General features: G+C 40.3%; 1 protein-coding gene across 1 annotated transcript in view; it reads left to right on the forward strand.

Moving 5' to 3' along the window:
- The first annotated feature begins 1,519 nt into the window (after nucleotides 1–1,519).
- LOC102407049 (hedgehog interacting protein) overlaps nucleotides 1,520–27,813 on the forward strand; it is a 113,793-nt gene continuing 87,499 nt past the window's right edge. Inside the window, exons 1-4 of the mRNA XM_006063792.3 lie at nucleotides 1,520–1,802; nucleotides 7,759–7,951; nucleotides 14,703–14,859; nucleotides 15,527–15,728. Coding sequence (XP_006063854.2) covers nucleotides 1,521–1,802; nucleotides 7,759–7,951; nucleotides 14,703–14,859; nucleotides 15,527–15,728 — 834 coding nt within the window. The 5' untranslated portion in view covers nucleotide 1,520. The remainder of the gene's footprint in view (nucleotides 1,803–7,758; nucleotides 7,952–14,702; nucleotides 14,860–15,526; nucleotides 15,729–27,813) is intronic.

Raw genomic sequence — 27,813 nt, forward strand, 5'->3', positions numbered from 1 at the left:
TTTCTTTTCCATTTAAAACGAACGCTGATTCCAATGCCCGCTTCTCCTCCGCTCCTCCACCTGGGGTATTCCTCTGTTCTCCAGAAAGCGCCAGCGGGGCCCAGCTACGCTCCAGGGCACAGGTGGGGCCAGGGAAAGGGGCGTCCGGGCCCAGCCCGCCCAGGACCCAGGTGGGAGCAGTTCTCCCAAGAGGCGTCGACACCCCACCCCACGCACAGGCGCTTGTGCCACTTCAGGCGCGCGCAGGACTTAGGCATGGAGAGGTAAATCTTCTCGGCACAGTCTTCATCTGCACATTCTCAGCGACTTGCAGCATCTGGGCTGTATCCCCGCCTCTCAATGTGACCCCAGGAAGATTTGTACCGGCGTGAGCTTCACACTGGAAATCGCCAGGGGATGGAGGAGTCGCGCGGGCCAGGGTGGTGGGGACAGGGGCCGAAACGCTCCCCCACCACAACTCCAGCCCACTCGGCTCACCCTCCCTCCGGGGCAAGGGGCGGGTCGGAGCCGGGGTAGGGGAGGCCCTGGAAGGGTCCCCTCCCTTCTCACTTTCCGCAGCCTGCTCTTCCTCACTTTCTCTCGGCGCCTCCGCGCGGGGTCGTGCGGAGGGACTGCGTGAGGAGCGAGGAACGGACGCAGAGCCACCGGGCCGCGCGCCCCGGTCCGAAGGGGGACGGGCTGGAGGGACCAGAGCCGTGCACGGCCCCCACCCCGCTCGAGCCGGGCGGCGCGGCCAGGCGGCGGCCGGACACCCGCGCCCTCGAGGCTGGCTCCGAGGGCTCCGCCGGGCCCTCCCCCTCCGCCCGCCGCCGCGGCCCCTCCCTGCCGCACCCTAGAGGCCGCCGGGGCCGGGGGACGCGCTCGCGCCGGGGCCGCCCCCTCCCCTCCCCCAGCCCGGGCGGGGGCGCGCGAGCAGCGGTGACGTCAAGGGGCGCGCGGTGGCAGCACCTCCCCGCGCGCTAGTTAAAAAGAAGAAGAAAAGAGGGAACGAAACATGAGAGGCTGTGTGAGAAGCTGCAGCCGCCGGCAGAGGAGACCTCAGCATCCTCTAGAGCCCAGCGCTGGCCCTGCCTCCGCCTGCCCCGCCGCCGCCGCCGCCGCCGTGTCTGTTCCTGGTACTGTCTCACCTACACAACTCCCGTTACACGGACCAGTGAACATCTGTGGCCGTCTTCTCCTCCTCTTCTTCCTCCTCTTCCACCTCCTTCTCCTCCTCCCACTTCTCAGCCGCATCAGGAAGCCCCCCACCCGACTGACATTGGCACCACTGCAAACGGTGTCAACCTCACAACTTTATCTCGCTCCTCCGGCTCCCCTGAGGCATCGGGCCCATCGCCTTGTCTTTTATTTTTTGCAAAGTTGCATCGCTCTACACCCTCTCTCCCCCGCCACCTCTCTCTGCCTCCCGAGTGTCCTGCTGCCCCGCAGCCCCTTCCCGGAGCTGCGCCCGAGTGCCCTTGCTGGGCAGTGACCTTCCCCCCACTCCACCTCCCGCGCCCAGCCCCTGCCGCGCGGGGCAGATGATGCTGAAGATGCTGTCCTTTAAGCTGCTGCTGTTGGCCGTGGCTCTGGGCTTCTTTGAAGGAGATGCTAAGTTTGGGGAAAGAAGCGAAGGGAGCGGAGTGAGGAGGAGAAGGTGCCTGAATGGGAACCCCCCGAAGCGCCTGAAAAAGAAAGATAGGCGGATGATGTCCCAGCCGGAACTGCTGAGTGGGGGAGAGATGCTGTGTGGTGGCTTCTACCCTCGACTGTCCTGCTGCTTGCGGAGTGACAGCCCCGGGCTGGGGCGCCTGGACAGCAAGGTAGGCATGCACCCGCCTCGCAGCTGCGAGATTGGCATAGTGACTGGGTGGGGTTTCCTGAGGCTCCGGCGATGCTGGTGGCTGAAGAGGGGCCAGACTTGTCTGGGGGAGTCCTTCTTGATAACTTTCTAAAGCGCTAGCGTGATTCGTTTGTGTGTTCCTCTGGGGTGCGCAGGCACCTCTCCCGCCCCCAAGAGTCCGCGGGCGGGATGCTGTGCAAAACTGCTTGTCTCTGAAAAGAGAAGCCTCTGTGGTACCCGCATTCTGGGCTGGGTAAATATTTTAAAAGAATCGCGATGAACAGTGTGTTTTGGATCGAATCGGGCATTGGCTGCGGTGAAACTGTAAATGAAGGTGGCTGTGGTTTCCGGTTTTTCTAGGGTAAAAAGATTTGTGCAGTTTTCTCCACGTGCTCGGTTAGAGAGAGGATTGAATCGTAAAGGATGTTGAAGCATGGTTGGTGTAAGATCCCCAGCCCGGTCAGAAGGCGGGGGAGGTGTCCTGCGTTACAACAGTTAAACAGCTAAAAGGAACTCCTGGTAGTCCAGTTTAGAACCCCAGAATTGGAAAAAGATTTGGCTGGAGCGTGTTTATCGCAGAAAACCGTGGCGATTCTCCTCCTGTCATGTTTTGTAACGTTATAAAATCGGGCTTTCAGTGGTACTTGTGTAGGAACGTCTTCTCTAGGAACTTGTTTTGGGGGCAGTGGCATTTACAGTTTCCCAATGTTTATAAGTTTAAACAAATATGAATATAGTGTTGGCTGGGTGTTAAGACATGCTTATCTGAGTTTTGCCACTTCTTTCTTGCCCTGGGTTGCAGTAATGTGTGTTCTCTACTGTACTCCAAGGAAAGACTGAGGGGTTGGGTCATTAACAATCTCTGCCCGTGAAATAAACAATCAGGTGTCTTTGCTCCCCCTCCCTTTCCCCATTTTAGGTTTAATTAAGAATTCCTCAGTTAGAACACTGCAGTTGTCAAGGTCTGAGAGACTCTTGGAAAACTTGGGCTTCAGTCTTGCTGGCCCAGGCATTAAAAAAAAAAAAGTACCCAGGCTGAATCTAATTTTTATGCTCAGTTCACGGTAGATTTCACTCTATTCTCATGTAAACAGCTCCTACGAATCAACATATGTGTCTGGGTGGTATCTCTCACTTTGTTTTGTAACAAAAAGCCATATTGCATCATTTAATTTGCTCAAGTCATGCAAATGGGAAAAAATCAATAGGACAAAAAGGGGTCGACTTATCCTCCTCCCCACTAAAGTGCTGCCCACACACAGAGTCCTGTCGCTTATGGGGAAAGAATAACAACAACACCATTGTGTTTGTTAGTTGGTTCACTAATGGGTGAAACCAGAGAACATCATTCGCTTTCAGTCCCCAGCTCTGTCCAAATGTTCATGCCTTTTGAGGGAGCATTTGTCCAACTCCCTCTATTCCCAGCTGAGTGAGAACTGTCTTGCTGCAGGTTTTCAGCTCCAACTCTCTCTTTATTCTTACCATATGCAGCAGTAGTCTGAGATGCAGGGAACAGATATTGCAGCATTTTATTCAAAACAATGTCATTAAGCTCCTGGGTTTTAATTGAATTAAAGTACAAAAATCACTCCATTCACAGCCGCTCCAGGGTTTTTACCAGGAGCTGGACAGAACCAGGAGATTCAGATAAAGATTTAGAAATATTTGCCATGAAGCCTCCCCATGTGCGATATATGTATGAGTATACCAATGATCCGCAGACCCCTGCAATACTGAACTCAGCCAGGTACAGGAGGAATGACAACTTTTTCTTGGCTAAGTGTAATGGGGAGCTGGGGGAGGGATGGGGGGCTGGGCGTAGAGTTATAACCCTTAAGAGAAGTTATATAATTTTTTTTTTAAAGAAATCATTCTTTAGGAAGCAATCTGCCACGTTAGCGATCCACATTCCTTCTGTTTTACGTGCTTCCAATCTCCAACAAACCCCTACTCATGTGGAAAACGTGTCTGAATTAAAGTTGGTACACGAGACTTTGGCTGGTTCCATTACAAGTGGCTTATAAATCAACAATACTTAAATTGTTCAAATCAGAGATGTAACATGGTTCTGCATATGCATTCTCAAACCATGTTCGTTCTCAAGTTTTAATAGTTTTTAAAACATGTTATTTTATAATAAACTTCTGTGTTTCCCTTTTTTCCCCTAAGCCTTCCTGGCTTATAATGTATGTTAGGGTCTTATTTCATAATGTGTGTACAGGAGAGATGATGGCTATTTTAAAGGGTCCTTTTTTGTTTATAAAAAAAAAAAAAAATTCCCCAGAAAGATTTCTGCAAATTTTCATGAAACTACAGGAGTAGCATTTTTCTAAAGGAAGAAACTTCATAGACAGATAGTAGCAAATTAGGTAGAGAATATTGATCATGCTTAGCTGGGCAATTAAGTCCAGTTTCCAGGCTAACCCATTTTCTTTAATATGTAAGGAACTATTAAATGTAATTGAATTCAAGTCTTAGCCACAGTATTATTCTCATCAGTTATTTTGTATTTTCCTTTCTTTGTATATTTTAGTAGTTTTGTGAACTGTAACGAGATGGTTAACTACTGTTACAAATAAGTACTGCCAAAATCTAGAAAGTTATGTTGTCTTAGCAATATTTTTGCAGCTTCTAAATACAAGATGCTAAAAAGATCTAATTCCCATTAGCCAAATTGAATCTGCAACCAACTGAAATACCCCCATTTCTAAAACTTAACTTGTAGCCACAGAGGCATAGAAGCTCTCTCTACCTTGGGTGGTTTCACAGCCAAAGCTGTCAAGGAATGGGTGAAAAGTAATTGTTTTCAAGTGTGCCCTTTTACAATCATTTGTTTGCTCTGGCTCTTTCAGGGACAAAGGCTATTGTTGAACACATCCAACTAAACAAATAACTCATCCTGGGGTCCCTTTAACAGCTGCCTTAGTACAATGATCTATTTACATATTAGCCTAAAATTGAAACTGAACTCTTTAATGACATAATCCAGCACTACAGTCCAGAGACGCATGTGTTCTATCCAACAGCTGAACAACCTTGTAGGCATATGATTTTTAGAAATAACTTTTTGTGTTCCAAGTGATCTTCAGGCATCATCTTAATATACTGTCCTGTATTTTCCCCTTTTGTCCCCTCATCGAACCCATGTGCGTGCCTTTTTATCCTCTTTGTTCAGTTACTTGATAAATAAAGAGAAATACAGAAGGTCTCTGTCACCCGCTTTACTATTTGTTGATAAGCTGTAGTTGTAGGCCAGGCTTCACTGCGTATTCCAGGATTTATCTTACCTTCCTTCTATGGATTTTTACTTTCATGTGGCTAAAGATTCAAGGATGACCTGCCAGATGTTATAAATTAGTCAGCAACAGCCACAGTCGTTACTAGGCACACTGTAATAATGTTTCGAAGTTTTACGTGATTTCCAAAGTATATTTAGTTTAAACCACTATAATTTGATGGTTTCATATATGGCTTTTAAAAATTGAAACAGGAAATTAGCTTAAATTTCTTCTTAAGATTGATGACACTGTCAGACATAAAGTTAAGGCCCTGTATAGACACAGACACATAGGCAAAAAAAAAGAAGAAGAAAAAGAAAAAAAGTACCCTACACACACCAGCACTCATCTGTCTAAAACAGCATTGCAGCTTGGGCTGAGTCAGTTTAATTGACTTCAGTAGGACTATTGGTTCATTGAAACCAAAGCCAGAATGATGGCTCTATCTATCTTCAAATAGGTATTTACACTGCAGACCCCACACAGAGCAAAATGTTCCCATCCTGCTGGGCCGGGACAGCGTGAAACTTTACAAAGAATAATATTATACTTGATTTCAGATAATTTATTGAATCCTATTTCTGAAACTTTTGATGAGAGACCTTGTGGCCAGGACACATTCCAAAAATTGTAAAAGACAAAATTCTTTAGGCACTAAAATCAAGCTCTTCCTGGATAGCAGCTGGGAGTGTGTATGGGGATCATTTTGTTTCAACTATGAAAAGTCTAAGCTTGCATATTCTCCATAAAACCAAAGGTAATTACATTCCAGTTTGTCAGCCAGCAAAAGAGGTGGCCTCAGCATCCTGCAGTTGTTTTGTTCTTACTGGACGGCCATGTGATAAACAAACAGAACAAAGTTGAACAGTATTAATATTGAATAGATCTGGTGAGGTCTGACAGAGTATGGACAATAAAAGACATTTAAAACATTCTTGGAATGCAAATTCTAAGTGTCTGTTCTATGTTTCCTTTTAGAAACCTTTAACCATTTAAGCAATTGTCATTTAAATAAAATGATACAAATGTAAGCATAATTGTAATTATTAATAAAGGTTCTGAATATTGTAGATAGTTACAACTCATCATATACATATATGTACACACATGTTTTTTTTTTTTCTGAAACAGGGTAGCCTCTATTGGACTTTTAATTACTACATGCTAAAATTTCAGCATGCCTTGTGTGCAGCTTTTTTTTTCCTTCTAGTTGCTTTGCTCTTTCAGATCCAAATTTTGTGATCACCTAGAATATCTTTATCCTAAAAAAACAGAAGCCATATGAGTCACTCAGTTTACCCAAATTAGAACCTCAACTTGAGATGAAATACTTGCTTTAAGCAGTGATCTAGAGTTTAAAATGTTGATTTCAGTTCATAGTTCTAAAGAAATAAGTGTAAACGTAGTTATATAAACTGGGAAAACTTGGGAAGTTTTTGTATGAAATTCTACCTCATTATGGTGTTTTTAATATGAAAAATCAATGCTTAATTTGACAGTACTATATTTCATGAATCAAATATTGTGCTAATATTCTGCTTTTTAGAGGAGGTCCTGAAATCAGTTTTGGAGTTAGTTCTAAACACTGAGATCTATTTTACCTACAAATTGCTAACCTCAGTGAATCAGTAGCTGTCAAATTAGTCTTATTGATATAAAAGACATAATAATATGCCCCTTTTTCATTAAAACTCATTAAATACTATACAAAAGCACTTTTACTGAAGTCTTGTGTTTATTCGTACATATACCTGAGGAGCTAGTTAGAAAATTTTTCCTGGCTAAGATATAAAAAATAATAAAAGTTGGTCTTAAACCTGTTTTACTCAGCTTCAGGTATTATTTTTGTAGAACATGAAAAGAAGATATTTCCCACGCTTTAGAAAACTTTCCCTAGGCAATCTGTAGATTGTAAATTAATTCAAATGAGAACAATATTGTTTAAATAACATCTTTGAGAATCTCATTAGGCATTCCAGGAATGAAAGAGATTTTTACCCAAGATACAAAAAAGCCACGTGTTAAAAAGTTGCTTTACATAGAGTTGGATAAAGATATTTGGAGTCTTCAAATTAAATGTCAGTCAGTATATACTTTAAGGCAGGGTGAGAAAAAGAGTTAAGGAGTCTTAAATATAATTGACATTTAACTTTTCACACCTGAAGGACAAACAGACTGATTTACAAGAGTAAGAAGCCCATCTGTGCTTCCTTACCCTTCGCCCTCCCATCCCAACCCAAGAGACTGCCTAAGTCACTTCAGTCGTGTCCAACTCTTTGCAACCCTTTGGACTGTAGCCCGCCGGGCTCCTCTGTCCAGGGGATTTTCCAGACAAGAATACTGGAGTGGGTTGCCATGCCCTCCTTCAGAGAATCTTCCTGACCCAGGAATCAAACCCGTTTCTCTTACCCGCATCTCTTACCTGCATTGGCAAGCAGGTTCTTTGCCACCAGAGCCACCTGGGAAGCCAAGAGACTGTGCTTGCGTCCTTATAAAGGTGTTCTGTATTGTGACTTGGTGATTCTTTGCAGAGCACAGCATTGGCTTAAATGAACTTTTCTCTTTCTATGATGACCCCCCCCCCAAAAAAAAAAAAACATAACTAAACCTAACTTCGTAGAACTAAACAGAAGTCTTTTTCTAATTTCTGGCTTTCAGATATTTTCTGTTACCAACAACACAGAATGCGGGAAGTTACTGGAGGAAATCAAGTGTGCCGTTTGCTCTCCACATTCTCAGAGCCTGTTCTACTCACCTGAGAGAGAAGCCTTGGAAAGAGATCTGGTACTTCCCTTGCTCTGCAAAGACTATTGCAAAGAATTCTTTTATACTTGCCGAGGCCATATTCCAGGTAAAAAAAAAAAAATGATGAAGTGAAATCAACTACTGCAGAATAGCTTTCCAAGATAGTTGTTCCTAAACACTTGCTTTGTTGGCGTTGTTTAGTTGCTTAGTCGCATCCGACTCTTTGCGACCCCTGTACTATAGCCCGCCAGGTTTCTCTGTCCATGGGGTTTCCTAGGCAAGAATATTGAAGTGGGTTGCCATTTCCTTCTCCAGGGGATCTTCCTGACCCGGGAATCGAACCCAGCTCTCAAGATATTGGCAGGCAGGTTCTTTACCACTGAGCCACCAGGGAAGCCCAAACGCTTGCTTTACAAGGGTGTAAAATTTATCTTGCCTTTCCTTTCAAAATATCTATTTTTACCTCGTAATTAACTGTTAAAAACTTGTAACCTTGTATTGCTGCTAAAAGGATAACTGTCCTTTCACCCTACAAACAGTACATTGTTTTGTTGAAGTGTTTTACATTTCTTGTTAAACTGATAATACAGTTAGTAATCTTGACACATGCTGGATTATTGATACAGATTTCTCATTGGTGTCTTTACTCATCAGTGTCACTATCAAGACAACCTCTCCTTCCACACAGTTGATATGTAAGTGCAGTTTGTCCACTGACTTTAAAGGTATTTCCTTAAATAAAGTATAATTTGAAAGCCCCCCTTAACGTAACACCTTAGAAAGTACTTTTACATATAATGACTGATTGCCTCTCATAAAGCCTGTGAGGGAGATAGGAAAGTTCTAGTTGTGTCCCTTTGACAGATGAGGAAAATTGAGCCTCGTGTGTGTGTGTGTGTGTGTGTGTGTGTGTGTGTGCTCAGTCATGTCCGATTCTTTGCAACCCCGTGGACTGTGGCCCGCCAGGCTCTTCTGTCCATGGGATTTCTCAGGCAAGAATACTGGAGTGGATTGCCATTTCCTTCTCCAGGGGATCCTCCCGACCCAAAGGTCAAACTCAAGTCTCCTACATTAATAGGTGGCTTCTTTACCACTGAGCTACCTGGTAGCCTCAGAAGTTAAACGCCTTAATCCGGTTGTATACAATGAGAAACTTATAGACGAGATAAAGTTCAAGTTCTTAAGCTTATCATGTCCCAGATATACATGGTCATATTTTGGACCCTAATAAACGTATAAGTTCTTGGGCACTGATTAATTTTACCATGTGAGGCTTGTAAACCCTGGTGGTTGTTGCTTTAGTTGGAAGAATCAACACAGAGGTAGAAAAGAATTTAATAAGACAGATTCTGTTTAGTTAGTGTAACAAACAAATCTACTGATGCTAACAGTTTCTAAAACTCAATGGCATTGAAGTAAAAGACAAGCTTTTAAGAACTGTAGGATGCACTTGAACAATTTTTTTTAAACTGCTATGCACATTTTACTTTTTTCTCTGACCCAGAAACGTGTAGTTTTTGTATTTTTTTTTTTTATAGAGTGCTCTTAATAGCCTAAGAAAACATTTTGACTAGGGTTGCTTGCTTCCTTTGGTGTACCATAACATGTATCTAAACCCATTCAATGTGAAAATATTATTATTGACTTTATAAACTACAGACATGTTTCTAAGGTTTGCCTTAAACCAGCTGTTTCTTCCTCTTTATCACATTCCCCAAAGCAAAGTAGAATAGGTCACGGTTGCCTAGATGGCCTGCCGAGAAGTGATAACAGATTAGGTCCCATCAAGGTTTGCTGCAAACTTCCAGTCTGGAAGGCTTGCCTTTACCACTCTAAACTGAAAATGATACTGACACTCAGTGTTTTTATCTCCTCGAGATAAATACCACTAGGCTGAATTGAGAGACTCATCTGTGGGCTGCTTCCTTTATTTGAAGTTATTTTAGCTTCCAAAACAAACAACAAAAAGCAATATCCCCTGAAAGAGAGAGCCCAGCAAACAGCTCAGGAGCCAAACTGTAAGCACCTTGCTCCCCAGATCAACATATGTGGTGACGAACGACAAATTTATTTTTCTCCAAAGTTTGTATATATGTAAAACTGCTGAAGTGCATCAAGATGTCAAGTGCTTTTGGTGGCCACCCAGGCTGCCTTGAAAGATAACCAGATGAAAGCTGCACTCCAGTGGTGGGTGGAGCGGCCAGGGTGATTTTCAGGGCTGGGCCAGCAGGCATTAGCAGCGAAACAGAGGGGATTCCTCTGCATCCATCAAATGCTAATAATCGCTCTAAATACGTGTCCCCAAAGTAAGCTGTAACAACACACTGTTTGTGTCGATCAATTTGTTAGCCAGGCTGATCCTTGGCACACAGGTTACCATTTCCTAAAGTATGATAAATCAGATGACAACCTTCCCCTTGGCCCTGGCCCCCAACACAGAAGGCTCTTTAGAATTCTAGAGCACTCCTTTTTCAGAAATTGCTCAAAAAGCGACTTTGTAATATTTTCACCTTCTTAAGTCTATTTAATGTCATGGTTTGCTCTTCTCTGAAATTCAACATTGTGAAAAACAGCTGCTTTGTGATTCTGTTTGTTTTTTTTTAACCTGTCCTCATCAGCCTCATCTTTTTGCACATCAAAAACATGTAGAGGAAGGGACCTTAAGGACTGCTGAGAAGGGTTGAAAGAGAGAAAATAATTCCAGAGACATCTTCATTTCTTCTCCCATGGCACAATACATGAAGAATTAAACACATAAATGATCTATCCCTTTGCTTTACCCCCACAGCTTTAAGAAAGTGCCTTTCACTCTGCAATACACTTCTGCCCAAAAGACAGCAACTTTCTAGAAACTTTAATTCAGAAAAATTCATGGTCTGCTTATTTCCACAAAAAATAAAGAAGTTAAAAATCACTGCAGTAAAGATATACTGGAGCTTTATTGATCATATTCTCCAGCTGTGAATTTAGTGAGGGAGATAAATTCTTAAAGCTTCTAAAAAATCCCCAAATTTCATTAAAAAAAAAAAAACAACCCATAGGAACTCCTTTCTCAATACCATAGGTCTCTTCTTCTGCCTGAATTACGATGAACAGAAGAGATGCTCTGCTGTTCACTAAATGATGACCTAATAAGTACACTATGTGGAGAGGACATGAAAGGGTACCTCTGGGGTTTTGCTTCTTCCTTTACATTTATACTCATTACCATAATGATTTTTATCACTCTCGGACTATCATCTCTCAGCTGTAGATGAGGGTTGTGTGAACTGTTTGTACACAATTAGTTCAACTGGTTTAATCCCATTGCTAAAGAGGCCAAGGTCATGGATTTGATTCCACTGAGTTTCTCAAGTCCACAGCCACTCCTGACCCCTAGTCAGATATCTTACACTTGTGTCTCATTAGTGCCCCAGAGAGCAAGCCAGAATGGATGGATTAATACACCCAGATCTACCTCCTCTGCTCGAAAATGCTTTCCAGTCCAAGCCTTACAGATGGTGGGGTTTTTCCATTTTTTCCTCATCAATATAAACAGCAGAGAGAATGAGGAAAAGTAGCTTTTCTCTGGTGTACTTGCTTAGGGAAAAGCTAGAGCTTAGAAAACTGCATAGAGAATATTTATTTACACGTCCAGTATTTTACAGGGTGCTTTGTGGTATAGTAAGACAGGAGAAGAGTTATAGTTCCCAACATTTGATAAATTATCAGGAGTTATAAAACCATTACAGCTGCTGGAATCATCAGTGTACTCACATCACTGGTGGACCTGATACATGATGATAATCAGGGTGAGCTGCACGCCTTCAGTAAAATGCTCTTCAGGGTCTCCTTTTAAACAGAAGGGTACCATTTGCTAAGTTGTATCTTCCCAGGAAATAAATGTTAGCCCAGTGTCCCAAAACCAGATCCCCTTTTAGCTCTTCACAGAAAATATATCTTATTCATCACTGTCTATAAAATCAGATCATTTAAGATAAAGTACTAATAAAAGTATTAGATGTTTCCATTCATATTATCATAATGGTCAGAAAATGCCCATATTTTTATGTAAAAGTCCTCTAAGTTGGCTCCCTTCTTCCCACTTAGATTGTTCAGTTTGCCTTTAATACTGTAAAAATCTCAGAATAATTCATTGGTAGCATTCTGGTTTTGTTTAATTTGCTAAGAGAGCATAATATCTCTGGAGTGTCAGAGTTTATGAATCTGCACTCATTGATCTTCAGATGTTTCATTTGAAAACCATTTCTCATTTCCTCATATTTGTCCCCAGCTAATAATTCCTTACAAAATGCAATCAGCCACTGGGATTATTCTCTTATTTCCCCTTAAAATGGTATGGGTTTGCAGACTATAATGTTGAAAAACAGATTATTTTTAAAAAATGAACTCAAAATGTTCTCTGAGTCGTACTTTGAAATTTATGTGTGACCCCTACAGGTAAAACAAAATTTTTAAAATTTGTTTTAAATTGTAAATTTCTCCTTCACATATTCAGTTATAAATATATCCATAGTATAGCAGTCTTCCTGCATGCATCATATTGGCATAGAGAACTTCCTGCCTAAAGGTAAATATATATCTCTATCTACAGATCTATATCTGTATTTATATATAAAACATCTAGCTCCCCAAAACATCTGGGCCAAAACTGGAAAAAGTTTGATTTAGCAACTCAGTTTTCCTTCTCTTCTTTTTACCTCAGACAGAATTATTTAACACCACTGTGCAGTTTTCCTCGGATGCTTAGCCATTAAAGAATGGAAGAGAAAACTTAATTTCTTACAAACAGTAAATTGCTGAAGATAAGTAAATGCTGTTGCAGCCTTCATTGCTCTCCTCAATTTCTAATCCCTGGATTTTTCAAAGAAAGATAACCTCCTTCCAGCTGCCTTACCCCTCCCAGGGAGCACCCTTCCCAGCTGCCATGGCTCCTTATTCTGCCCATCCCCCACCACACACACACACACACACACACACACACACACACACACACTTCCAGGGAGCACCCTTCCCAGCTACCATGGCTCCTTATTCTGCCCATCCCCACAATATACACACACACACACACACACACCCCCAATGACATCTCTTACTCACCTGCTTCCCAAAGATAAGATGTCTCCCAATTCTGTGCTTCGTTGCTCAGTCATGTCCGACTCTTTGCGACCCCATGGACTACAACCTGCCAGGCTCCTCTGTCCATGGGATTCTCCAGGCAAGAATACTGGAGTGGGTGGCCATGCCCTCCTCCAGGGGATTTTCCCAACCTAGTGATCAAACCCAGGTCTCCCGCATTGCAGGCAGATTCCACTTCATCCACAAGTTAGATCAAAATATATATTATGTTTTAATCCTGTGGGACCCTCAGATTCCAAGGTTAGTTAGTTTTAGGTTGGAGGGGACTTGGGTTAAGCTTACAGAAAATCAACTTTTTAGTGTCTTTCATATTCCATTGATGGGCCTCACTTGGCTGTTCCCAAATTCCAAGTTCTTTTTCTTACAAATACTTGCAAACTTGCATCCATTATACAACTTCTAAACCTCAGCTACATTACCTGATTACCTGGGAGTAAAATAGTTTGATTTGTTAGATAAAAATCAAGGGACTGAGCATAATTGAAGGTATGAAATCAGAAGCAGGAATTTGGGACAGCAGTAGAGTTGACTCATTGGAAAAGACTCTGATGCTGGGAGGGATTGGGAGCAGGAAAAGGGGATGACAGAGGATGAGATGGCTGGATGGCATCACCAACTCAATGGATATGAGTTTGCGTGAACCCCGGGAGTTGGTGATGGACAGGGAGGCCTGGCATGCTGCAGTTCATGGGGTCGCAAAGAGTCGGACACGACTGAGCGACTGAACTGAACTGAGAGTCAATTCTGATAGCAATATCATATTTTAATAACAAAATTGTCAGATATGGAAGTGAATCTTAGCCATTACACCCTCCCTGCAAAACAAAAAACAAAACACAAAAAACCTACCTTATTAACTCAAATTGTAAAAGTAATGTCAAAATTCTTTTTTGTGATAAGATCTTCTTTCTTATTCAACTTTTTATTTGGTAAAAATTCTTACTATGTAAGAAATGAAAAAATGAGTCCTTTCATTCAGATCCCTTTAAGTCTGCATTTTTGTTTTGGCTCATATTAATTAATTTTTTTTCAGTGAGTAGTATGTCAGCTCTTCTGTTTGAGAAGATTGAAAGAATATTTTAAAGATTATTTTTGTGTTAAAAAATAATCTTCTGTGAGTGAGCAAGAAAAAGGCACCGACACATTTCAATACAGAGGCTCTGTTTCTGGCATCAATTCCTGCCTTGATCATTGCAGGGAGTCAGTCATTTACTGTGGCATATAATGTATGACCTTGGGATAGTAACTAGATTTATCATTTAATCATGTATGAGTGACAATAGAGACCCAAACTGGCTCTTGATGGTCTGTCTCTTTCTTGACTGCCATTTGTTCTTCTTAGGAACTTATTAATATGGTAGGGGAAAAAGTGCTGAATAGTCATCAGATGAATGTGAAAGTGTGACACTTGGAAACTGGGAAGGTTTGAAAATAGAGTCAGTGTAATTAATGCTGGGTTCATATTAGCTCTATTTCATATGAGCCTTTTAAGACATCTAATACAATATTGTTTCACTTGTACTGCAACTTTAAATGTTTGATTTAAAAAGAAATGGAAATCCCAAACCAAAATACAATGTTCTTTCCTTTTCTTTTTTTTGTCTATATATTTTCCTAGAATATTCCTTAAAATTCTTGACCTATATTTTGTCTTTCAAATGTGGTGTTTTTACCATAACATTAAATATTTCTAAGGCATCTTTTTACATTTTTTAAAGGTTTACTTCAAACTACTGCTGATGAGTTTTGCTTTTACTATGCAAGAAAAGATGGTGGCCTGTGCTTTCCTGATTTTCCAAGAAAACAAATCAGAGGACCAGCCTCTAACTACTTGGACCAGATGGAAGAATATGACAAAGTGGAAGAGATCAGCAGGTTCATAAAGATAAATGTTATTTAATCTTAAAAAACAAAAACCTGACAAGCCTTGTGGTTTTAACAATGAGTCATCTGTCTATGCTCATGTCTAGCAGTTATATCCTCCAGATGTTTTTTTTTTCTTTTTGGTAGTTTGCTTCTCTAAAATCATATTCGCTTAAATATCTTTAATGCTGAGACTACTAATCTTCTATTATGAGCTTGGCTTCTCTATGATTCATGGGAATTTTATGAGTATAGTTTTAAACTTGAATTGTATGAATGTTGTTAGCTTATGGCACTGTAGAAACATTCAGCACAATTATTATTAGCTAAACAGACTTTTATAAATAGATCTTAGAACTTTCAGTATCTTTCTGTAAGGTTTAATTACTGTGAGTAACACTGATTTTAATTGGAGTCACTGAAAGATGAGATAGTGAGCTTGTGAAAAATTTAAAATACGTATGTGTTTGGATTCTCTTCTTTGCTTTCTGATAGAAAGCTTTTTGAGTTTTGTTTTTTTTTTTCCCATTGAAAAGAATTTAAGAGAATCAGATTGGGACCTTGGGTCAGCAGCCCTTCATTGATTCCTAGAGGAAATATATCTTGAAAAGGATGCTACATACATTTCTCACCTCCTTCATCTCAGGAAAAGCTTACTGGTTTTCTTTAATTTGTTTAGAAAGCACAAACACAACTGCTTCTGTATCCAGGAGGTTGTGAGTGGGCTGCGCCAGCCTGTCAGCGCCCTTCAGAGTGGGGATGGCTCCCACCGCCTCTTCATTCTGGAAAAAGAAGGTTACGTGAAGATCCTTACCCCCGAAGGAGAAATTTTCAAGGAGCCTTATTTGGACATTCACAAACTTGTTCAGAGTGGAATAAAGGTTGGCTTTTTAAATTTTATTTATCTTTGCTCTGGCTATGTTAATTTTATTTTAGTGTTATCCTCACTAAAGGTGTTTCTTCGCAATAAAGGAAAGAATATAGGAGAAAATAAGGAGGCAACACAGGGAAACAATAATTATGACCACTAAATCAGGACAATGACATTACATTTTTCATGTTATTTGGTGATGATTAAGCAGTGCAATCAGATTGGTGTTTTGACTTGGTTTCCCTATGTAATTGACATACTTAAAAATGATTCTTGGTTTTATAAAATATTTGCTTAAATACTGTTTAACAGGCATTAGAATTGTATATCAGCATCTGCCAGCAGAAACAAAGAGGCCTTTGGGTTATTTTGGCAATTGCAAATCATTCTTTCACTACATCTTTGTTTGACTCTGTGTCATAAGATATGCTATTTATACTGTGATTTCCTTGTACAATATTTTTACAGGTAAGTCAAATATTTTTTATATAACTAGCCACCTTTATAACATGTAAGTGCATCTATTGCCTCCTTCCTTGCTTCTTCAATTTGAATTCTCATGTTCAATAATCTAATAGGTGTGTAAACAAATACCGTTACGTTTTCTTCACAAGAGAGTTCAGTTTAGTTCAGTCGCTCAGTCGTGTCTGACTCTTTGTGACCCCATGGACTGCAGCACGCCAGGCTTCCCTGTCCATCACCAACTCCTGGAACTTATTCAAACTCACATCCATTGAGTCAGTGACACCATCCAACCATCTCATCCTCTCTTCTCCTTCTCCTCCTACCCTCAATCTTTCCCAGCATCAGGGTCTTTTCCAGTGAGTCAATTCTACGCAACAGGTGGCCAAAGTATTGGAATCTCAGCTTCAGTATCAGTCCTTCCAATGAATATTCAGGACTGATTTCCTTTAGGATGGACTGGTTGGAACTCCTTGCAGTCCAAAGGACTCTCAAGAGTCTTCTCCAACACCACAGTCCAAAAGCATCAATTCTTTGGTGCTCAGCTTTCTTTATAGTCCAACTCTCTCATCCATACATGAGTACAGGAAAAACCATAGCTTTGACTAGATGGACCTTGGTTGGCAAGACCTTTGTTCACAAGAAAGTAAAATGATACAATATTAGTAGTACTAAGCTATAAGCAAATTATGGCATTCTAAAATTAAGACATCTAACAGTTCATGAATGTCTTAGAATGAAACAAATTAAGTATGATTTGAGGAGACCCGATTATCTTTCTCATTTTAAACTGGAAAAAAATCGAAGGAGGATATATACTCTTCTACTCATATGATATAAATAAGCTCCTTCTTATTTTCTTGAGCTCTATTCAAAGGTAAGAACATCAAAACCAGAAGAAGCCAATAAGAAAAAATATAAATATATTCCTGATACCTATCTATTCAGTATCTACCATGTGAAATAATTAGGATGACTCAGAGTACAGAGAATGCCTATTGTTGGGACCACTCAGCCTCAAGGTCACACTGTGGCAGCATCAGTTCAGTCGCTCAGTCGTGTCCGACTCTTTCTGACTCTTTGCGACCCCATGGACTGCAGCACGCCAGGCCTCCCTGTCCATCACCAACTCCCGAGTTTACCCAAACTCATGTCCATTGAGTCAGTGATGCCATCCAACCATCTCATCCTCTGTCATCCCCTTCTCCTCCCATCTTCAATCTTTCCCAGCATCAGGGTCTTTTCCAATGAGTCAGTTCTTCTCATCAGGTGGCCAAAGTATTGGAGTTTCAGCTTCAACATCAGTCCTTCCAATGAACACTCAGGACTGACCAGGACATAACTGCGCAAAAGAAGTACTTAATGGTACTTCTGGTCCTTTAAGGAAAAGAGCTTTGGCACCAAGACACAGATCATTTGGAAAAGTTGTTTACATCAGTAGTTTCAACTTTCTCCCAGTAAAATTTTTCATCATTTCATAGCACATAATCCAAAGTCTCTTAAAATGAACCATTACTGTTTTGCACATCAGAGTTCAATAAATACATTCTGAAATGTACTCTGATAACTCACTGCCAGTGATACCTCATGAGGAAGGAATAAAGATACTTCAGCAAATGCATTACTCACTACAAGTGAGTTTTTTTTTTCCTGACCTTGAAAGCTTTTTTCTGACTTTGAAAAGTTAAACATTCTCTCTATAAAATAAAGCATTGGGGAAAGTGTTCTAAAAACCATCACCTATAATCCTATCAATTAAAGAATATCACCATTTATATTTTGATATACTTCCAGTTTTTATATTAAATTAATTTTTCCTGATTGCAAAAGTAACACAAGTCCGTTTTAATAAGTGGAAACACAGAAGAATATGTTGTCTAATAGTTTTTTCCTAGGAAACTTTAAAATAAAAATAAGCTTTTATAAAAGCTTTTTAGCCTTCATTTTTTACCTAATTCTATGTCATGAGAATGTTACCAGATTTGGAAACTTTTCTCAAAAACTTAGTTTTTTTAATGTCTTTTGAGTATGGAATTTCCTTATTAAGAGATATTTAAGATTACCCCAGTATTTTCTTTTTATCATTGTAAATAATGTTTATCATTTCTGTATATATTATTTAACCTGATTATGGATAATTTCTTTAAAATTCACTGATAGAACACTACTGAGTTGAGGGACATACACCATGATACACATTGCCAATTAACTCTTAAATATATCTTCAGCTATTTGAGAGAATAGTTTTCAAATACCGTTTTACTTAAAATGTCGGTATTAAAAGTTTATGTATGATAAAATGTAGGTGAAAGAAATGGGCTCAGAATACTGGAAAATTTTGTTGCAGAAAGGAAAACACTGATGTTCTTGTTTCTACTTCAATTTAACTTGAATGCCCTTCTTCTGATTAGAGTCACTTAAGACTCTCTTTTCATTCACACCTATTCATTGGGATATGAATGAAAGTTTATCTTCTGTGATATTGAGACATCTCATCATGCAATAAAATAATACAAGCCAGATTGTGCCAGCGCCGTGATTCTGCAGTACGTATGTTCTGTAGGCCTCTGGGAGTTCTGCAGAACCCTGTTGGGCATTCTTTCCTAGGAGAGCTGCAGGGTTTCTCAGGCTTAAAATAAACTTCAAAATCCATTCTTCTACCCATTATGTAGAAATATGTAGAATACATGTGTAGAGTTACATAAAATGACATATTTCAAAGTGCATATTTTGGATTCCTTTAGTATTTGGCGCTACTGATATCAGTACGATAGGAACCTATCACAGGGATATTTGAATGTATGCTGTATAGTCAGTACTGAGACCACATCCTTGTCCTCAAGTAGACCCTCGAGTAGATCAGGCAACAGCATGCCTTTATCTCAGTCTCACAAGTCACAGATTGGAAGTCTTAGAAGTGACTACTGTTGGTTTAATGGAATAGATGCCAACACATTTATGAGTTGACTAGACTACTGATTTTTGTGGTATGCCCCTCAGAGACTTTTGAAATGAAAACGGTATCACAATCATTTCACTGTAATTTTCAGGCTTCTTGATGTGTGAAAATTAGTGTGTTCATAGCAGTCTTCTGAGTTTGTCAATGATTATTTTGTGTTAATAATCCAAATAGGAATCTTCATAAATTATTATGCATATCACTTCCCTATTCTTTCCGTTTTAAACGTCCTAAGAGAGGGAATAAAGCTGTTTTAACAGACCAAAGTATTGACTGAAATATTCTAATCACAGCATTACTAATAATTCTATATACTAAACCCAATCTTGGTAGGTTTGAAATAAATGCAGGACAAGCCACAGTGGTGATTCCCCCAATGGTATTAATTAATGACCAATATGAGTATATTAAATCAGACGTAAAGAGGAATTCTTGATTATAAGAGTTTCTAAAAGCTAGTGCTGGGTATAAGGGAATTTGGAATTCCTTTTCTGCTAATGGTCAATTCAGAATTGACAGGGATTTTTGTCACCTGGTTAAGGACTGGCCTTTTTGTGGCAAAGAGCTGGACTTGGTTGATGTCCTTAAATATCTACCAGCCCTGATTCTTATACCACCAACAAAGAACCCGTCATTTGGGGAACTTAGAGAACACCTCCCTAAATGGGTCTTGACTAAAGCTAAAAATATGGCGTCTGGTTTTTACTGGTTTGGCCAAAACATTCGTATAAATTTTTTGATAAGCCATTGTGGAAAAACACAAACGAACTTTTTGCCAACCTAGTATCTAACACCCAGATTGTGCTGCCCATATTATAGGAGATTGCAATTTCCTGAGAGCATAACCAAGTTTCACTGAGCAAAATTTATGTGCAAAACTGCAAAGCACCAACTAAAGCATTGACTTCTTTTTGCTCTAGGATATTGTGGAGTTGGATTAATAGAGTAAATTCTATGCCATTTGAATTTAAACTGCTATTTCATTTAGGAAGAGGTGATTCCATTCACAACATCTCAAATCCTAGAAGACTGAGCTTTGTAAAATTACCAAGAATAGGTAAAAAATAGTTTTAAAACTAAATAGCGGTTTGCTAGATTTTTTAGCATTAGTGCATTGTGCAAGCTGACCATTCATGTGGATGCCATGAGAAATGGCTCAAATGACCAATTGATGAGCAGACTTTAAAATCTTCATTTTGTATGTTGAGTGTGGGAGTGGGAAGGAGCATATACCTTGTTGCTGATGTTGTTTTATCCCAAAGAGGGAAATTCCAAGATCACAGTGATTTGAAATCTTTAATCTTATATCTGAATCCGTAGTCATAACTTCTGGGTGTACTAGACCCAACCTCATCTATTTGAAGTTCTTGGGGGTGATAGACCACTGGTTCTTAAGAATGGCTGCACAGTAGAGATGACTGGGAATGTTAGAACATTCTACTGCCCAAATTACATCAGAATATCTGGAGTGGGGACTCTGTTGGTACCCTTTTAAAGATTTTCCAGGTGATTTCAACATGGGGCCAATTTGAAAAGCACTGGTCTAGACTGAGCCAAATCCCTGGATCAGTTGAGTAAGGAATGAGACACTTTTTCTCTGCCCACCTATGGCCAAGTCATATTTCTGAAGTAACCACTGGGAGCAAATGGTTGTACACTAGTTGTCACTGTTGTGTGTGTGCGTGTACACGCCCAGTCACTTCATTCATGTCCGACTCTTTGTGACCCTGTGGACTGTAGCCTGCCAGGCTGCTCTGTCCATGGGATTCTTCATGCAGAAATACCAGAGTGGGTTGCCAGGCGCTCCTCCAGGGGATCTTCCCTAGCTAGGGATCGAATCCGTGTCTCCTGCTCCTCAGGCGACTCTTTACCGCTGAGCCCCTAGGGAAGCCCCCATTGTCCTGTACCTTCTGTCACTTATTTGAGCTTCACATAGTATTTGTCCACTTTGAGTGAGAAGATTAGTTAACTCTGGCAGCATGTGAGATTCTTGATAGAAAGTCTTAGAAAAGGACATTAATGTTTTTCAACAATTCATTTGAGTTGGACAGTCGCTTCACCTATTACATTTTCCTGTTTTTGTTCCACGGGGAATTTGGTATTCAGCTAGTTGGCAAAAATGTTCTCATTCCTTTTCATAAAATGTAATTTGCTATTTGTATCTGAAAACCCTTGTTAAAATAATGACAAGGACACCAGAAGTTACTCTGCTGCTGCTAAGTCGCTTCAGACGTGTCCAACTCTGCGACCCCATAGAAGGCAGCCCGCTAGGCTCCTCTGTCCCTGGGATTCTCCAGGCAAGAACACTGGAGTGGGTTTCCATTTCCTTCTCCAATGCATGAAAGTGAAAAGTCAAAGTGAAGTCGCTCAGTCGTGTCCAACTCCTAGCGACCTCATGGACTGCAGCCTACCAGGCTCCTCTGTGAATGGGATTTTCAAGGCAAGAGTACTGGAGGGAGGTTACTCTAGTCTAATCTAAACAAACTTGCCCTGACCACCAAGGATCAGCCTTAGCTCTGTGTGTATACGACAGTGAAGGCAAGCCTGCACCTGTTACCTATAGGGTGCCCCCCAACCCAGGGAGACTAACACACACCATTCTCTGCACCGAACCACCCCCCGCAGTTCTCAGGTGTGGTCAGAGTACCAAGAGGACTCACCCAAACATCATGCAACAGACAGAGCTAAAGACTTGTTGATCATTGGAACAAGTATGCCTGGGCTCCTGTCCCTCCCTATCTACTGGGATCCTCATTTCAAAAGATGCTTTTCGAAGCAGTCCTTTTACCAGGAGAGGAGAGGACATGCAGTTGAAAGCTGCTGATTGTCTGGGTGACCGAACCCATTGACATTGGGTCTCTTGAGAGACAGTGGCCCAGGTGCCTGGGAGCATTGTGGAAGAAGAGGTAGGGTGCGCCAGGGCAAGGCCCGGCCAGGCAGCCTCTGATCTCACATGCTTGTAAGTCCCATGCATGATCGTGAGCAGCGAAGGTCTAGTGAAATCCATTGCACATCAGCCCATTGGGATGGATGTCCTACTTCTCCGAAGTTGGTCAGAGACCCTTCCTTTCACATTTTCCTCTGTCTTTAACTGGCAGTCTTATAGGAGCGCATGCAATGCTAGTGTTTTTTTCCTGAGTGAAATGAGTCAGAGCATCAGTGAGAAGCAGTTTCCTGTTCAAAACTGGTTTCAGAAACAAGGCATGAACACCCATGCACGCTCATGCGACGCACACGTATACGGCGCTGGCTGGGTCCCCTATCGAGCACTTCCTCAGTAAAATTGTTAGAGCTCTGCTTTTAAGCATGTTTTAGGTTGAAAGAAAGTGTGTGTTTAGTTGAAATAAAGCAGGAAAATATATTTAATATATTTGATAAATATTGCAATAGAAGAGTTGCTATTCTGGAATTTTTTGTATATGTGATATTTTTTAAGTTTTTGACCTATCAAACTACTGGATTAGGCATTACTGAATTCCATCTAAAAGAGAATTAATGTAGTGGTAGAAATAAATTTATTCTAAAAGTGGTAGAAAGTTCATTGACAAGTCTTCCCTCAGATATAAATTTATAAATACTTTCTTTTGGGGGGTAATTTAAAATTCTGGTTCCAAACCATTAAAATGTAGATCTGCAAGTAAAAATTTTTACTACTATAAATTTTTTATATCAAGATAGTAATGATATGGTATTAAACCCAACTATCTTTATTTTACTGAGTGTTACTGATCCTGCATCAAAATGCCCTGCACTCTGTGATAAATGTTTTCAACTTTTAAATGTCTAATCTCATTTTAAGTCTATTATAAATGTCCAACAGAGAAATCATCTTTTTTTAATTCGCTGGTCATGTGAAATAATCTCAATGTAATTTTCTGTTTGGTTAAGTACATTTCATTTCTGGTATTCTTACTTTTTTATCTTGGCATTCGCAATTCTATTTAAAACATTTGAATAAATATAAATGGATATAGATATGGTGTGTGCCAGTGTTAACGGGTTTAATCTATAAAGTTCTCTCCAGCATGCATCATATTTTTTTACTGAAGTCGAAACTTTAGAGTACAGGATCCCTCCAGCTAAACAGAGACAGACCTGCCTTCTCCTACATTTTAGATCCCATGATTCACAGCTGAAGTGAGGAAAGCTTTTACATGAATGTCTTTATATTTATCTAAGACTTGAAGGGCAAAGGAAATAGAGCCCATCAATCTCAAAGGTCCTGTGGTAATCATTTAAAACAAGCGAGAAGCCAAGAAATCTGAACCCTTAAGAAGGTCACTGCTATCTTTCAAAAGTATCTATCTGTATGCGGCAGCCACCAGCTCTCTGTATCTGACTAGAAGAAAAAAGAGGACTGTCGGTAGTTATCAGTTGGCATGACTTTACAGTGGCTGTGTCATCTAATGAAAGCGAAATCACAAGCATCCCAAAACCTTCCCAGTATTATAGTCTTCAAGCTGACCATGTTTTTAGCAAGGATGTAGGATGTGTGTGCGTGTGCTAAGTCGCTTCAGTTGTGTCTGACTTTTTGCAACCCTATGAACTGTAGTCTGGCAGGCTCCTCTGTCCATGGGATTCTCCAGGCAAGGATACTAGAGTGGGTTGCCATGCATTCCTCCAGGGAATATTCCTGACCCAGGGATCAAACCCGCATCTCTTACATCTCCTGCATTGGCAAGCGGGCTCTCTACCACTAATGCCACCTGGGAAGCCCACTCTAGTCTTACGTTTTACTAATCATAACCACTCTTCTTTTAAGCACTTGCTCTGCTAAGCCATTATATAGAATACCTCTGTAATCCTGGTAACCCCTTGAGGCAGGGATGATTATTCCATTTCAGAGATGAGGTGATTGAGGCCCAGAAGTTAAACAAACTGCCTGTGAGAACACTGCTAGCCAGTAGCAGAACCGAATTTTCCAGGCAGTTGCTGGCCGCCATGCTCTCAACCATGGTACTCTGTTCCTCTGTGCTTTTGATCAGCAGCCAACTGCATAGAGGGAAAGATTGGGGAGCACATTTATGCAGAGATGGATTACAGTTGGTGTAGACATGCGTGGTGCTGCTTGTCCTGGCTGCATAACAGCAGGGAGGCTGAGGACCTAGATCTCACAGACTTGGGTGCCAGTCACTGCATTCATACCATATGCTGGTGGTTTGACTCTGGGCAGGTTGTTTAACCTCTAGGCTTGGTTTCTTTATCTGTAGAATAGGGATGCTAAAAGGTTGCACCTACCTCTTTACGTGCTCAATCTCACAGGACTCTGAAGTATCAATACCTTGTAAGCATTCACTGTTATTGGCATCCTCTAATATGAAACTATTATATTAACTATTATACTCACATGAAAAGAAGAGTAAGGAAAAGGTGCCTAGCCCTCAGAATGACTCAGAAGCTCCAGTGGCCACAGTTAACTATATTCTGTGGTATTTCACAGTCCCCCTTAGTGTGGGATTGGATGGTACTTCATGGAAATTCTATGATAGTGTTAGTGTTTGCAGTAAAATTATACAGCACTCCTATGGGAAGAGTTATATTGTTATGTGTTTTCTTCCATTCAAAAAGATAAACCCAGAATGTTATTGAAATGTATAACTAGAGAAAGAAAACGTCTTCATTTTTACATCATCACCTTCTGGCATTAGGTATAAGGCCTTGCTACCTACCTCATTATGCAAAAACTCCCAGGTCTGGGGTTCCTCAGAGCACATGCCTAATGATGATTAAGCACAAAGCAGCTGAGCCCTGAGTATGGCAGCAAGCTTTCATCAGCATTTCCCTGCTTTCAGAGTAGTTTTTCTCAACCTGGATATTACAGTAATATAGGTCTTTTTGTGTGTTTATTTTGGAACGTGGTTTGTGTCACTCTGCCATAGAGTTAATAAATTGTAGGATTTGCAAAGGAAATATACTGAGACTGAAAACTAAGAAGGCACATATTTTTGCCCACCAGATTTAGAATCTCAGGATTTGGTAGGGGAGTAGTTGGGCAAAGGTGCTCTGAAATTAACATGTAATGTCATGATACAAAGAGTGTATTACTCAACAAAATATTTTTCTAAGAGAGACAGGTGGGTAAAATATGAGGTCAGTGAAGAGGAAAGTTTAAAGGAAGTTTTCAAAATTGAACAATGCAACAAACATCTGTTAATTTATCACAAAATGTGCCGAAGGTCACGTGCAAGAATATATAAATGGAATGACCACAGCTTCCTCCTTGTCACATCCCAGGCTGAGGGAAGCGCTTGTCTTATCTCATCAACTCAGTATTTTATAGAAAGCTTCCTAAATCTGTAAGCATGTTTGCTCTTTGATTTGTGTCTTCCTACCTAAGACCAATTTGGGGAGTTTGTTTATGTAGCACTTGGCTTTTAACAGACTTCTTTCATCTTTACATTTATATACTAAATATATAGAGAGATCTATTTATATAATATGTAATATTTATGTACAGTAAATATTTTAATCAATGACTATAATTCATTTTAATGTATTTGTTTTTATTAATCACCAATTGAGATTTAGTTTAATGGTTTTTTTTTTTTTAATCTGAAAATCTGCAATTATATTGAATTATCATAATATCAAAGTGGCCAAAACTGAGGACATTTTGAAAACTGGGTCACTGCCTAGAAATTAAAATCATCTTTGGAGATACTATTTATTAAGCCCATTGTATAATGTGTTACAATGAGAAAAACTTGAGAGAATCTTTTTCTAAATCATGTCATTTTCTACCCCAGCTTGACTTTGTGATACTAGATGACAATACATATGGTCACAGTGGCTTGTGAGAATTATCATCCAAAAGGAGGTAAAATTTGACTCCTTTTTTTTGTGTGTGAATTTTCATTTTACTCTTTCTAGGCATGCTGTATACAACTAAGTTTAAACTCTCCCATTCACTCATTTAAAAATGTTGTGTAATTCCACAGGCCTAAACTGCAAATCACAGAAAATCTGTAAAAGATTGTTATTTGTTTAAGACAAAAAAATATGTGCTAGCTACCCTATCATACATATATGTGGTAGCACAAGAAGAGAAAAGGAGAACATAAATGAATTTGATCTAATTCCATGATTGCTTGTAGTTGAAATTATATTTAGCCTGCTTATAAAACAATCCAATAAATTTGAGGCTAATATAAAAAAAAACATGATGACAAAGGATCTTGAAGGTTTACATATGGCCACAGAATTCGTGAGGAAAAATGTTCCTTACAAATAATTCAAATATTGAATATTCTATCTCTTTAAGAGTAACTAAATTCTCTTCTTTTTAAAAAATTCTAATAAGCTGGTCCTAAACCAGTCTCTTATCCTAAAGTACCTTTGATCCAAATGGATCACATACTTGAATAAAATGACATCTGTCCTCAGGCTATTTCCCTTAGCCAACACTTTGAAACTGTTCTGAAGAATTCCTTAAAGATAAGACTGTGTACTGGGGTGAAGGGAAGTTGCTTAAGGTTTTAAAAAATGAGAAAAGTGCTAACCCTTAAGAGGATAAAAAGATAGCTGGATTTAATTCCCATTAAATTCTTAGCCTTTCTGTGAAAGATTTGGGAATGAGATTTTCACAGTGCAAACAGCTTTGTGGGTAGATATGAACACACCTGTTCAGGAAAAGGGAAACAAAACTTGAACCGACTCCTTCCACACACAGGTCACCAAACATCTGTCATAAGTTATCAATTACTAGCCAAGACTGGGCTCAAGCCTGTGACCTGAGGTTGCAAAAGCTCATTCTGTCTCTTACCCAGTCTGTGGTTTTACCCTGTACCACTCTTAAAGCTTCTGTTTAAATCTCCAGGGGTTTGGAAGATCAGGTTGACCCCATGACATTAATAATGTATTTACGCCCAGGGTTTCCACACACACCACCCTGGGGCTGATCTTCGTTAGGATTTTGTGACTTGCAGCAACGTATTAATAGCCAGCTCCAGAAAAGATTTACCCAATAGTTGGCATAGTTCCTTAATTGCTTAAGTTCCTTAATTGCAACCTAAAGACAGTGTCTCCTTGTCCAAGGAAGGTTGTGTGTGTGTGTATGTATTTTACGATTTTGACTTTGATTAAATGTCAGTACATATAAAACTTCTGCATAAAAGGAAAGAAACAGAAGAAAGAGAGAAAAACAACCAAAAAACGTATTATGGGCATAACTAACTAGGTACACTTCTTCTAAGTAATTATTAAAACTTTGGGTGACAGCATCAAATTGTCAGTGTCTTTGTTTCCTGCTTTGTCCCTTCCTGTAATATCCCGCCTCAGCTGGGTACGCGTGAGAACTGATCTCTGAGTGGCTACGGTGCTCTTGTCCACAGAGTTTGCCAGTGGTTGTGTGTGTCTGTGTGCTTAGTCACTGAGTCGTGCCTCACTCTTTTTGACTCCATGGACTGTAGCCTGCCAGGCTCCTCTGTCCATGGGGATTCTCCAGGCAAGAATACTGGAGTGGATTGCCCGTTCCTTCTCCATGGGATCTTCCCAACCCAGGGATCGAACCTGCATCTCTTCCATCTTCTTCATTGGCAGGCGGATTCTTTACCACTGAGTCACCTAGGAAGCCCCAGTGGGTGTATGACTGAGAGCAATCTGCTTAACCTTCTGGCATCTTTACATCCTCATCTTTGAGATAAGAGGACTAGGCTAAATAATACCATAGGTCTTT

The sequence above is a fragment of the Bubalus bubalis genome, chromosome 17 (assembly GCF_019923935.1).
Source record: "Bubalus bubalis isolate 160015118507 breed Murrah chromosome 17, NDDB_SH_1, whole genome shotgun sequence".
In the NCBI taxonomy this organism is placed as follows: Eukaryota; Metazoa; Chordata; class Mammalia; order Artiodactyla; family Bovidae; genus Bubalus; species Bubalus bubalis.